The 14,226-nt window shown below is 31.9% G+C and overlaps 1 protein-coding gene across 10 annotated transcripts in view; it reads left to right on the plus strand.

Annotated features, from left to right (window-relative positions):
• CaMKII (Calcium/calmodulin-dependent protein kinase II) overlaps positions 1–14,226 on the plus strand; it is a 224,880-nt gene that overhangs the window by 184,625 nt on the left and 26,029 nt on the right. For 4 of the 10 annotated variants that reach the window (XM_076408264.1, XM_076408263.1, XM_076408267.1 and 1 more), the window contains exon 11: positions 2,835–2,891. The exons of the other annotated variants lie outside the window; for them this stretch is intronic. In XM_076408264.1, the coding sequence (XP_076264379.1) occupies positions 2,835–2,891 (57 nt within the window). The remainder of the gene's footprint in view (positions 1–2,834; positions 2,892–14,226) is intronic. 10 annotated transcript variants of the gene reach the window in all.

Genomic DNA, 14,226 nt, shown 5'->3' on the forward strand with positions numbered 1-14,226 from the left:
AAAATGCCAGAAAATATCATGCATATTGGAAACAGTTGGTGTTGATTGGGTAGTATAATTTTTCGTAAAAATTTTTACTAAAGGTAGACTTTTTCTAATAATTATTTCATTTTTCAATCTTTCTCAATAATTATTTAATTAATAAAAGAGTTTATTATATCAATAATACCCGAATGTTCAGACCAATATATCCTGGAGCCACATTAAAAATGTTAAATTGTTTAACAAAAACTTTAAAACCCATTTATAACATTCTGTTATACACAGATAAAATGAGTTTATGGTATAATTCTCATATTTATTTGCTAAAAACGTATAGCAGTCGTTAAAATAGCTAAAATTATCTAAACAAACCTCGGAAACATGCACCGTCAAAGTTGAACTGTAAAAAATGCGTCTCATATCTTTTCTTCCATCCTTTCTTTTATTTTAAATATCTTCTTAGATCCATGTATATAAATATAGCGATCATTCATTCCACATACCACTGGTTTATTTTTAAACAAGATATTTATCGACGCTTTTGTTTTATTGGAGCTTAAGGAGATGGAACGATCACAATCGCTCCTGTTGCATCATCCTCATCCTCTGTTCTTTTATCGAAGTATCTATATATTGCTACTTGCACTTGATATAGTGTCGCTTCTTTGTTTTCCCTTAGTTTTCGTTTTGAGTTGTTCCTTTTCTCGATAAATGTTAGCAACAAACTCCGTAGAGTGACTTGAGTTCTGTTCGACATTTTGTTTGTCATCCACACTAATTCACACGACAAACATTATTGCACAGTATCGATAAAACGGGGCGGAATTATACAGGGTGTTCTAAAACTGAAGCTTGTATAACTACTATTCAGTTCTAAATACATTGTTTTAATTTTTTCATCATTATTTCAATCGTATACTGTTAAACGAGCAATTTTTGTATATAAATATGTGAAATATTTCGACGAAAACCCTGGGTCTATTAGATTGCGGAAATCCATAAATATGGATCCTATTTGGAATATTTTGGTTGAATCAGCGTAGCAGAGATGAACAGATAAGATGTTGATTAAACGCGTTTTTCATCCAGTTTCTTTAAAAATTGATAACCCAAGATTTTCGTCGACATTTTTAGAAGAGTTCGCAAGATCGTCGCGTATCAAAAATGACAGGTTGTCTAAGAAATTTTATTTTCATCTATTCACCATATGAGATAATGTAACAGGTAAAAATGTTACGGCTATTAATATATTTTCTTATGTTATACGCTGTAATGTAAAGACATAATTAATTATTTGTTGTATTGTCAAAGTATTTAGTATTCACAATATTAATATTTTGTTTTTGGTCTATTCAATAGGCCTATAAATTAGTTTAAAGGTTTATTTTAATTTGTAGTTGGTGATGATTTATGACTATGTAGTCCGTCCCATGATTATTTTGGTTTTGGATTATCATAATGGATCAACTACTCATCATCAGTAACAATATAATGCAAGAATCTTTCGAATTTTGCAACTGAAGCAGTATTTCACATACGACCAAACGTATTTCAATGTCTCTTAGCTTCAATTAATTTATCACCACATATTCAAGCTTTTGGATGATTCCCATGTTCTTGGAACAATTAAAAATGGTTTCTTTTGTTACTCCCAACAATTCTGCATATTCTTCTTGTATTTTACATCATCGAATAATACCTTCAAATCGTCGTTTTCAAATTTTTTTGGCTGTTCAGAACGCTCTTTATCTCCGGTGTCAAAATCACCACTTTTAAAACGTTGTCAAAACTTCAGTCATGTTTTTCTTCAAATAAATATGTAAAACTTCCCGCAAATTCAATTTACGCGGTACAATATCAGACATTTTCAACAATTTCAAACATTTTCCAAAAAAAATCTTTGTTTTTCACGTTTTTGTTCACTTCAACAAAATAACACATTAGGCTTCAGCATAAAGTTGGTTACAAATGTGCCTGATTCGATTTAATACACACTCTGTTGTAAATCCTTTAAAATTTATACGCTGGTAAATGAAAATATTACATTATTATATAAATGACATTATTATTTCTCAAGTATATTTTCATTTTGTTGTAACAAATAATGCAATCAATTACGATTGAAAGCGATATATATATATATATATATATATATATATATATATATATATATATACATGTATATGTATATATATATATATATATATATATATATATATATATATGTATATATATATATATATATATATATATATATATATATATATATATATATATATATATATATATATATATATATATATATATAATATCATATATCATTGACATTTTTTATTTCCTTATAAGACTGAAAGGCTGTAAAAATGAAACAAATTCAGTCAAAAAGAATATGTCTGGCCAATACAGCGAATGAACGAAATTCTTTCAACATATCTTTAATCGACTGGATGATTGTTATAATCCGATATATAGCTTCGGTTACAGTTTTAGGTAAAGAATCGTTTCTTTTTTATGAAACATCGTGTTATACAAGCTTTAGTTAAACACCTCTTATGGGTTAGAATAGTTAATATGTTGATTACATCACTATGGGTAACGAAATATAATATAAAATACCCTCTCCTACATTTTTTCTTTTGTTGAAACGATTTACATCCAAAATTCCTGTGAAATAATTTGAGAATTATCTGGTTTATATTTACTCACACCGATCAAGCTTCCATACCGCTATCTTCGTTAAATACATTGATGGGTATATATTATTTAACAACCGGTATCGAAGTTTGACGTTGAGTAAAACTGAATTCTACTTGAAAATATGTTAATTTCTTTGTGTTCTGGACATGGTTCAGAAGACAAGAAAGGTGGAGTTGATCGAAGCTCGACAGTTATTGCTAAAGAACCTGAAGGTAAATCCCTTTAAGTACCTTTACCTTTACCATTTTTACCTTGTTATCCTTTTTATTTTATTTTGTTCTCTTCTTTTTTACTTGCTGAGATCTTGTATGCCGTTTTGTTATTTGACGCAACGAATGCTGGTTGTTTTTTTGGAATTTATCCATCCATATGAGATCTTGGTGGTTGTTGACCATTTTTCTCATTGTCTTATTTGCTTTTGTTTTATTATTGTTCTCTCCGGGGCAGCACTATTTGGAAGATTACGGCGTTTTATAAATATTTTATAGAGTATAGTGAATGCATGGAACTTGTTCGATATTTTGACTAATGATGTTGAATTAAAATTCACTTTACTCATTAAAATACACTAACTATAAGTCGAATTGCTCGTCATTCAACAACTAATCTTATATCCCAACTTTTTAAAAAATATATTATATAATATCCATAAATGTATAAAATGAATATTTGTCGTCAGTTTTTTGTCTATTCATAATATTTGCATGGTAATTTGTTATTGATTTAACAGCATCTGTTATGTTCGAGTAATCAAGATAAAATTAATTGAATATACTAATAATGTTTTGATTAGAGGAAACACTCTACTGGATTTTCCACAATATTAAATATTCTATTTATTCATACACAAAATTATTATTATCTAGTGTCTAGAAATGTTTACTTAAGTTATGTTAAGATACTAATGAAATGTTAAACATGAGATATAATAAAATTAGAATTAGAATAGATACTATTTATTATAATATATGGTATATAATCATGACAACGGCAATTTACTATTTGTTTCAATATAATTTAAAAAAAATTAAATTTCAGTTTTTTTGTCGCACAATTCATGACGGTACGATACCCCTTTTGTAATATTTAATAGCATATGTGGGATAACCTAGGATAATATTTTTTAATCAACATTAAACTATATCTACTACTATAGTTCATATTTTATTACATATTCAAATTCTCAAAAAGTATATCATTTCAGTGAAATCTCCAGTCTAAATAATTCATTCTAAACGACTCGTTTCATTATTAACCTAGTTGTGACATGGTAAAATATCTTTTTTTTATGTGAGGCCATTTTTATTTCTTCACTTTTCTAAAGCACCATGCAATATTTATACCTGAGAATTGACTTTAAGTGCAACTCAAATGCAATTTTTTACACATATTTTCGAGAATAACAGTTTTTAACTATTTGTTGCACTAATAATCAAAACCGTTGTCAATATAGGATTCCCTAGTCATTGCGAAGTAAGAAAGACAATGTATTTCCATAAAAATAATCCCAGACTAAGTGTATTTTAAAGGGATAATTTAAACTTCTAGTATTTTACATTTTAACAACATCGTCGAGAAGAAAGCGCTTTCTGTATCTCATCTATTCTTGTAAATTCTCGCATCTAATGGAATTTAATCGCGAAAAGAAAATAATTTAAGTCACCCTTCGTGTTTATTTAGATTCTCTCCTCGGCCAGGCTGAACGAAATATCGTCTTTGAGATAACCATTTTCTATTATGCGGCAAGATATTTTCAGATAACTCGGAGCATCGGAATCAGAAATATCTCTGATTAAACGGCTGACCGAATATTAGAGAAGTTGGGAGAATGGATTTCACACGAACCGAATGAAAAGTAAAAAAAAGTCGCTCTGAAATATCGTCTGCATTCATATTAACAGATTGTTTCAATAGGTAACAATTGGTTAGGGATTAATCTTGCTGATATTAAAAGTAACTAAGAAGAACCCAAAATTTTATTTGTTTACTCTACTAGATTTTCCATTTAGTATTATATAATCATTTTTTTCATAAAATAATACTTAATTACTCGTTCGTAATAATTCTACAAGTTGAGACATCAACATGAGAAATATCCATAATTAGCACAACCCAAAGACAACAATATTAGCACCAAATCTAACACGCCCAATATAAGCCGCTCTTTGTATAAATAGTCGCTAAGGCTACAAATAATATTCCTGAAAATTATTTAGAAGTACACGCTAAACAAGCGAGGAGCCACTTTACATTTTAATAACCTATTCAACGGCCACCTCCACGTTTTCAATTTTCTTTCGGCGTTAGCGTTTCCGAAAATTCTCCTCCCTCCCTGATGGAATTTAATCTTGGACGGAAAATAATTTAAACAGTTCATATTTTTACGCGTTACGAATGCCTCTTTTTTAAACGTTCCACTCTTAACTTTCGTTGTTATCAGCATATTTTTTCTCGCTAGAATCTCGCTCATTATTGTTACTGATTGAATGAGTCCAGCGCGTATTTGGCATCAGATCCAGTTAATATGAGATTTTATGAATGACTACAAAGAAATATCGAAATGTATCGATACAAAAGTAATGTTGCTCGGTATTTAATATCAAAATAAAATAATAGCAATATTGCATTTCAAAACACTTTCTATAAAGGATGCGTTTGAATGATGTATTTTTGAAGCATTTAATTTTCTTTCATTTTGACAAGAATATTAATCAAAATTCCGATTGCTATGAGATGTTTATGTGTCAAACGTCGATCGAAATGCATTCCCAGATATTTAACGTTGTCTGCTTACGGAAGTTCATGATTATTCAATTTTACTAAGAGACATGTTCTTCTACAAAGGGAGAATGTCACATGGATATATTTCATCTCATTTGCTTTGATACGCCACGTTTTCAACCACAATTCGACTTTGTTAAGATGAAGTTGAAGGTTTCTTGTGGCTGATATTGGATCCTCGTGTGATGATAAAACCGCTGTATCGTCAGCATATGTCACAACAATAGTGTTTCGTGAGGTCGGTAGGTCTCTATAAAATAGATATATCAATGAGCCAAGAACACTGCCCTACGGAACACCCGAATATATTAGGTGTAGGACAGTGTATTCGTCACCCTGTTTAACAATAAAATGTCTGTCTGTGAGGTACGATTTCAGCAGTTGAGGGTGCGTATGGGGCAAAAGTTTCTATGTAAAAGTGAGTAAAAGCAAATAATTTTGTCTCAACCTTTTGATATGAAGTTTTTATATGAAATAAATTTTTGGTTTTCTCTAATTTGTTCTAATTTCTACTAACCCGCTTTTTTGATTTTAAAATGCGCACAAATAGTAAATTGTCGTTCAGAATTAAATCCTAAATAAATATTACAAAAAATTATATGAAATTATACATCAAATATATGCATGTATATTATTTTCCGTGAGGTATAACGCAAAAAACCGTCTTTAATAAAAACGAACAAATCACATAGTTGATAAAACACGTGGCAAAACATATTGTGTTTTCATCAGGACAAAAGCAAACAATGATACGCAAAAACGATACCGAAAAAAAAACTCGACGACAGATTTAAACGAAATAATTGAAACAAATTGATAGGCACTACGAGTTGTGGATTAATTTTTTTGTTGAATATGAGCATCGACGGTGGCCGGCCAATCCGGAGAGGTCTCTAGTATTGCCGGATTGACGACATTGTTATTATAATGATATTTATTGACCCCCAATAACAGTCACGAATGCAAATGGAATAATATTACACAATTCGATCAATTAAATTATTTTATGAGCCCGTCTATGGTTTTATTAGACAGCATATGTGTGGGTTTGTGTCAATTGATTTTACAAAAGTTTTAGTTTTATACACCATAAATTAGAATCAAGTTTTTGCAATTGTGTCCATAAAAGGCAATACAACAAATAGAGATACAATATTCAGTTTCTTTTGAGGAACATCAAAATCTCATCACTTCTTCCCTTGCCAATACAATTAACAGACCTCAACATAATTGTAATAATTATAATTATAATTGTATACATAATTGTTATTCAGAATTTTGGAGCAATGAATGAGGAGTAGATTTCCATCTTCTATAGTTTTGGATCATTGAAGCAATTCATGGCGAATGTTTTGGTACAAAAATAGGCGAAAATAGGCTAGTTGGCTGTAACAAAGAATCACAAAAATGTTGATTTATAATAATATATTATGGAGCGATTATTAGACGTAAGGGTTTTTCGAAAGTTTTGTTTGTCATAACACACATACGAGACTGTAAAAACTTGATAAAATCACACTACATCATCAAATATGTGTAACTTACCCTTAAACTGAGTTAGAAGCCCATTTTCTTCAATCTGGATCGCATTCGAATCTTGTAGACATATGCTGACTTCATTTACACTTGTACAACTAAACCAGTCACATTATATTAAGTATAATTTTGTATATTAGTTGGTAACTGAGAAAAGAACAACATTATTAAAATTACAAAACAGAAAATAAATGCCAGCCAAACCTAAAATGCTATTAATTGTGTTATTTACCTCCATATTACGTTAATTACACTTTATACACTCGCATTTAAAATGTCACTATTTCAAACATCAATTTTTCCTTCAGATTGATGTTTCTGCAAAATTAACTTTTATTCTGGGTAAAGTAAATACGTAAAATTGTTTCTTCCTCAGTTTCTCAAAATGGCCATGGCTATTCCACGAAGAATTGCAGCTATTTTCAAGACAAAATTCTCTGTATGTCTTTATATCCTTTATGACGAAATACCATGCCAATAAAATTGAGAATCATGAAAATTCTTGGTACAACACAAAATGAAAATAATAACAATGACAATCTGACAAATTAGCGCAAACTATATCAGTAGTAAAATGTAAGTTATAAATAAAGCAATTTTCTTTTGAGGTACCGTTGTTGAAGCAGAAAAACAGATATCATGATATTCTGTATAGAGATATCTATACTCCTCCAGCCTGTCTAATAATAAATTCATTTTTCATTAATAACTATTCACCAGGTATATTTTTAGGTTTTCTATAGTGACATTTGTTGTTTGACAGAAACACAGGACTGATCGAATTTACTCGAACAATGTCGTCAATTCATTCTACTACGAGAATCTCTCTAGAAGACATACAATATGTTATTTCACTGAACGTTTTCTGATATACTAATAACACTGACTTACAACACATTTTTTTTGGTACCCGCTTATACTAATTGCTTGAATTTTTTATATGCTTAGCGACATAATGCAAAGCTATTCATACCGACTCTATTGTATGATTTTTGAGATACCTTTTTTTATCGGTCATTTTCGTGGAAAAATGACGAATATATTCATTTGTTAAAAGTGAGTGACATGAAGTTCCTTTCACTGTTGTTTATTATATTGTTATTGTAACATTTTTCCTTACGAAATCAGTAACTGAACGGAACCTTATGTCATTTGGTTATTTTTAATTTTATTAATGGACCAAAACGTCTCGAAATAATAAAGGTAATGTTTTTGATGTTCACGGAATATTGCACGACATTATTGGTATTGTAGAGCATTTTTATGAATATTATTTTTTTACGAACAGGTATTGATTTTCCTATGCACGTATAATTTTTATTATAATAGATTATAGAAAGTCTAATATTAGGAATAAAATTTAGCCAACAGCCTAATTTATCATGAATAACATAAATTATAAATAATTTTCAAAAGTTGACGAAATGGTGAAGTCGGTTTGTTTCAAATTCAATTTTTGTTTGTGTTCATATAGATTGGACAGTAATTTATAGTCGTAGAAATACTTTCATGATAACTGCCGCAATAATAGTGATCGCTATATGTAGAATAAATTAAATATTAATATATTATTTATAATATTGAAAATAAAACATGCTGTCTTCGATAGGTCAAGCTAAACGGAACTTAATTCTTAACTGAGAAATTGTGGCATTGTGGAAACGTTTCTACAAAATCGTAACCAATAGATTAAAAAGGACAACTGCGTTATTACCATTAAATCAGACAAAGTATAGTCTATCCGCTGTAGCGGTGAACTCACGTCATCACAATAAATGACGCCAAAACGGTACAATGTTGCCGCAGTTAACTTTAACATTTTACGCATTTTAGTTTATTTTGGCTTCGATATATAACAACATTCTAATATAAATATAATAATTGAACAAAAATATTATAAAATATAATAATATAAGGTCAGATTTATTTTATTATATTTAGATTGAACCCTTTTCTAAACCACTTATGATAGTCCCTGGAGGCTTAATCCACCTAATTAATGTTTGGGTTACGATTCCTAATGCCTAATGTTTGGGTTACAATGACGCTGTATACATATTGGTATACTAATTGTTTTGTGCCTAGTGTTGAACAGTATTTGGCCGCAAAGTCACTATTATTTAAGGCACTTCTGCTTATTGACAATGCGTCCAGATACCCAGAGACCCTAAATTTAAACGACCTTAATGCGAAAACACAATGTTTACCTCCTAACACAACTTCACTTCTGCAAACCATTAGATCAGGATATAATAGCAGCATTTAAACGATATTATCTAAAGCGCACTTTTAGTGACATCTTGGATGCATCGTTGATTGTTACCGGAAGCTGGAAACAGTTGATTTTGTTGTTTAACATTGACTTAAGACCATCAACTATAAATGCATGCTGGGAAAACCTAGTCCCGGAAGTTGTTATCGATATCTCAGCAATGTCGGATAAAGAAGCCGAAATCGTCGGTATTTTACAAGTTATGCATCAAATACATGGAGGTTCTGAAGATCTTCAGTCAACAGATGTTGAAATATTAGCCGCTAATGACAATGAACTCGTAGAAGAGGAAGTCGTTAAAATTTCGGAAATCAACACAAATAATGAATCAAATCATCAAGATGATACTCCTCAAGAATTAGTTGGACAATTAACTACGTCTTTTAACTTCAGACAAGATAAATAAGATTTTGTAATCTGCTCATGAACTGCAGGATTTGGTTTTGGAGCTGGATCCTTCACTGGAACGAAGTATGAAGTTTATTAATAGTCTAGAGGGTTTACCACAACCGTATAAAGATACACAGACATTTAGAAAATAATGAAACAGCCAACAATCCTTCCATTTTTTAACTGACTTCAAAAAAGGTGGAGGTTCTATGTTCGTATACGAAATAATATAAGGAACGTACAATGTTTTCACATATTTTTTAACTAAAATTGTCAGATATTTATGTATAATGTTATTGCTTTAGAAATCATCCCAGAAGACATCCAGTCTTACCCAGCCTGGTTACTGGCGTGACTGGGATCATTTTCCTTGTCGGATTTTACACTCTTGCCTAGAACAGTCACAAGTATTTAACAGTCACAAACATAAATTTACGACCATGCCCCAGCAGGATTCGAACCCGCGGCCTATCGATACAATAGGAGAACCGTCCTATCATCTTTACCACTGCGCCACCAAGCCGGCGTATGGATTTCTTGTCAACCGTGGTATCACCAACCGCTGCCATCTTATCGGAACATAACCACCGCGAATAACGAGAGATTACTGTAATTAAATAAGATACATATTAACTACAGCCATGGCCTGCTTTTATTTAGTGAGTTTCCAGGATAACCCGGTGTCCGTATATTTCCGCTACGTCGAATTTTATTTTTGGGAAAGATCAATAATCAAATACATGGTCTTTCGAATGAAAATAAACTGCGGCAACAAAAGGAGGGGTCTCCGAGCCATTTTCGAGACGTCGAAAGGTTCGGCCGTGCCTTGTTTGTTTTCTTTATTGACATATGCGAATTGTGCCTGTCTCGTCTCAATCTGTTCTGGGTATGTTTAAATTCGAAATTGACGAGAGGACGAGATGCGCTGCCTATAGCTACGGAGGCAATTTGCGAGTCGCAAAGGAACATATTCAATTTCAATTGGATTTGTTGTGTTAAATACTCGTTCCTGTCGCACTATTTCTGCGCTCGGTTTATATTTTTGACGATTTTGGGGTATTTCTTTTGAACTCATGGGGAAATTATTTATGATCTTTATTTATATTTGAAAATGAGTTACTGCTCGTTAGTGCCCCTAAAACACGAGAACAACTATACCGATTTGGCTACTTTTGATTTTGATATAACAGGTCAATTGAAAAGTCCCCGGCCTGGCACATAGATGGCGTTACTAGAATTATATCCATATGTTTTTTAGTTAGCCCTAACCCTCAAAAGATGCGTGTACGAGACTGTAGCAGACACTCTAAAGATATCAACTGAACGTGTACATCATATTAATCACGAATGTTTGCGCGAGCTCACTTTTGACCGAAAACAATGACGAGTTGATGATTCGGAGCAATGTTTGAAGATGATCAAGCTTGATAAACCCTAGTTTTTGCATCGATATGTGACAATGGATGAAACATGGCTCCATCATTTCACTTCGAAGTCCAATCGACAGTCATCCGAGTGAACTTCACACGATGAATCCGCTCCAAAGCGTGAAAAAACGCAACAATCGGCTGGTAAGGTTATGGCATTTGTAATTTGGGATGCGCATGGAATAATTTTCATTGACTACCTTGAAAAAGAAAGGACCATCAACAGCGACTATTACATAAAAAGAAAGTGATGCTTCACCAAGAATTGGACTTCGAATTGCTTCCTTATCCACCGTGTTCTCCAGATCTGGCCCCCAGTGACTATTTCCTGTTCTCAGATCTCAAAAGAATGCTCGCTGGGAAGAAATTTTCGTCGAATGAAGAGGTGATCGACGAAACTGAGGCTTATTTTGAAGCAAAGGAGAGATCGTACTACAAAAATGGTATCGAAAAGTTGGTCGATACCATTTTTGTACTACAAAATGATATCGACAGGTTGGTTGAGGCTCGCTATAATCAGTGTATCACCGTTGAAGGGAATTATGTTGAATAAAAAAAATTAATTCTGCCAAAAAAATATGTTTTACTATGGTAGGCCAGCGACTTTTCAATTGACCTGTTATTATGACTAGTCGTTGCCGATTAACTTAGAATTTTCCTTTACATTATCTTAAAACTAGGTATTTTTTGGTGTATTTTAAAATACGAAAAAGAATTGATTTTTTCAAATTTCCAGAATAGAAGATCCCTTTAAAGTAGTTTTCGATGCTTAGTTATACCGTTGTAAAATAGCAAACTTATTGATTAGCCTGGTATTTATGAAAGGCCGGCAGAATTTTCTAAAAAAAAAACTTCTTCACTACTGTGTGATTAACCCTAAACGCATTTATATCCGATATGAGTCGAATATCGAAAAAAATCAACCGAACTTGTTTTATAGGTCTATTTAAAAGCCTATTAATAGTAATGGGAGTTGGGTTCGTAATTTTTCTCGATCTCAGGCGGTGTAAATTTGGATCGGCTACTACCGAGCGGAGATAAGTGCCGTTTCCGACTAAACATAGCTCAACCGAACGACTCGAAACAGTTCAGCTGACCGTGTTGGCGGGAAAACATCCAGTCAAACCCCGACTACGAAGTTCGAAAAGTTTCTCGCCCGAAAACCAGCAACTATCACCTGAAGGTGAAATCTCCGAGAGTTTTGTGTAGTTCTTTTCCTTTTACACGAACGTTTCGGGAAACGCTAGCCAAAATTGGCTGTTTCGGTGATGCAATGTCTGCGATGGCGTCGGTGCTCGCAATCGCCCAAAGGCGACGAGAAACCGTACACAGTAAGTCACAGGAAGATCCGTCTTTGTACATATCATTAGTCCCCCATTTGATCGCTTCTGGACCCTCTCATAAAATGCCCCAAAGTTGACGGCATTTAATGTTTCGGGCCCGCAGGTGTACAGTTGGTTTGTTTGGTCTTTCTCCTGACATTTATTTTCGGTTTGGTGCATGTGGTTGGCATAAAAGCAAGTGAAGTTTTGTATAAAAACAGGAAACGCATAATTCATAAACAGTGTGTTACGAAAACAAATCAAAATATATTTAAAGTTTAAGATTCACTAACACAAGTATAAATTTAAGGTAAATTATTTTAATACACTAAGAATAATGTTATTTTTATAACAATTTATCCACAGTGGGGAGCTTTTAACTAATGTACTTTGCGACAAAACTTTAGCACACTATAGAAATTTCATGATTTCTCAACTGATAATAGAAATAAATAAATATAAACATATCTTAAATCATAATAGTAACACTTACCAATATTTAAGCGAAAATCATAGGTCATGCCATAAATTTTGAAGGAAAGACAAAAATACAATTAATTTCTGAGAAAATCTATAGTATAAGTTATAATAAATTGATCGAAGAACAGTTAGCCAAGTGTGGAGCATAAATTTACCGGTCAGAATTATATTTTCCAGCAGACTGCTATCCTGCTGACCACAATGTTCAAATTTTAAAATGGTTCTGATTTGAATATTATTGAAAATTGTTGTCGTAAGCTTGCACGTGCTATGTACTCAAATGATAAACAATTTAACAATGTTGAAAAACTAAAAAATGCTATCCAAGATAAATTGAAAAAGTTTGATCAAGATTATATTAAAAACGTACATGAAACACTATGGAAGAGACTGATTGAAATATATTGAAATCGAAATATACAGGAGGATGTACTCAAAACTGAAATAAAAATTTAAAATATTCCAGACCAGTTCTTTCGTTAATTTTTTTTACCTAACTGTACTACGGTTTTGTCGCGTTATTCAAGCGGAAAACCTATTGTTTATTTATTTTGTAGGTTCCACGTACTTATAAATAAACGATAGATGTCCCTTAGTAGGATCCGAAAGCTAAACATCTTCAGTGTGCTAAAGTTTTATCGTTGAATCTATTAAGTGATAATGTTATTTTTTCACATTACTGCCATCTACGTTATGAACTAGTGAAAAAATTCTACTGGTGAGATAATTCTATATATTTTATATATATTTGAATTCTCAGTAGCGCTTTATACCCAATATATTTGTAACCCCACCAATGTTTAAAATGATTTTGTATGATTTTAGCTTCATATTTGTTCTTATAATATCATTATTTCAAGGAAAAGTGTTCATAAACAACCCCCTTCATTAAAAAAAAGTCTTGCTCCATGACTTTGTTTTATAATAATAAGTCTGGAATCCGATTATGTTGATTCTTCGAGCTGAAGTAACGGAAGGCATTATCTTTCTATTTAGTTCACAGTAACGTTGAAGATCAATCATCTGAACCTATAGATATGGTCTATGGATACCACTTTTTTTAAGCACTAATCGACTTCTAACGACTGACCATCCTTTGTCCGCTACGTCTTAGCTTTTTCATCACTGATTGAAGGCATTTAAGTGTAACCCGACTCCACTGCATTTCAGTAAAGCATTATGAAGCTAATTTGACACAAATCATGTTTTTGGTTTATGAAGAACCGTCATAAACCGAACTTCTTTATAATTATTATATATAAATATTAATTATATTTAATTCTTTTTCTTCTTTTTCTTTCGAAACTTATAGCCAGCTTTGTGTAAATGGTTCAGAACA

This window comes from Rhynchophorus ferrugineus, unplaced genomic scaffold (assembly GCF_030347505.1).
Source record: "Rhynchophorus ferrugineus isolate W39M unplaced genomic scaffold, kcgeb_rfMv2 rfM6, whole genome shotgun sequence".
In the NCBI taxonomy this organism is placed as follows: Eukaryota; Metazoa; Arthropoda; class Insecta; order Coleoptera; family Curculionidae; genus Rhynchophorus; species Rhynchophorus ferrugineus.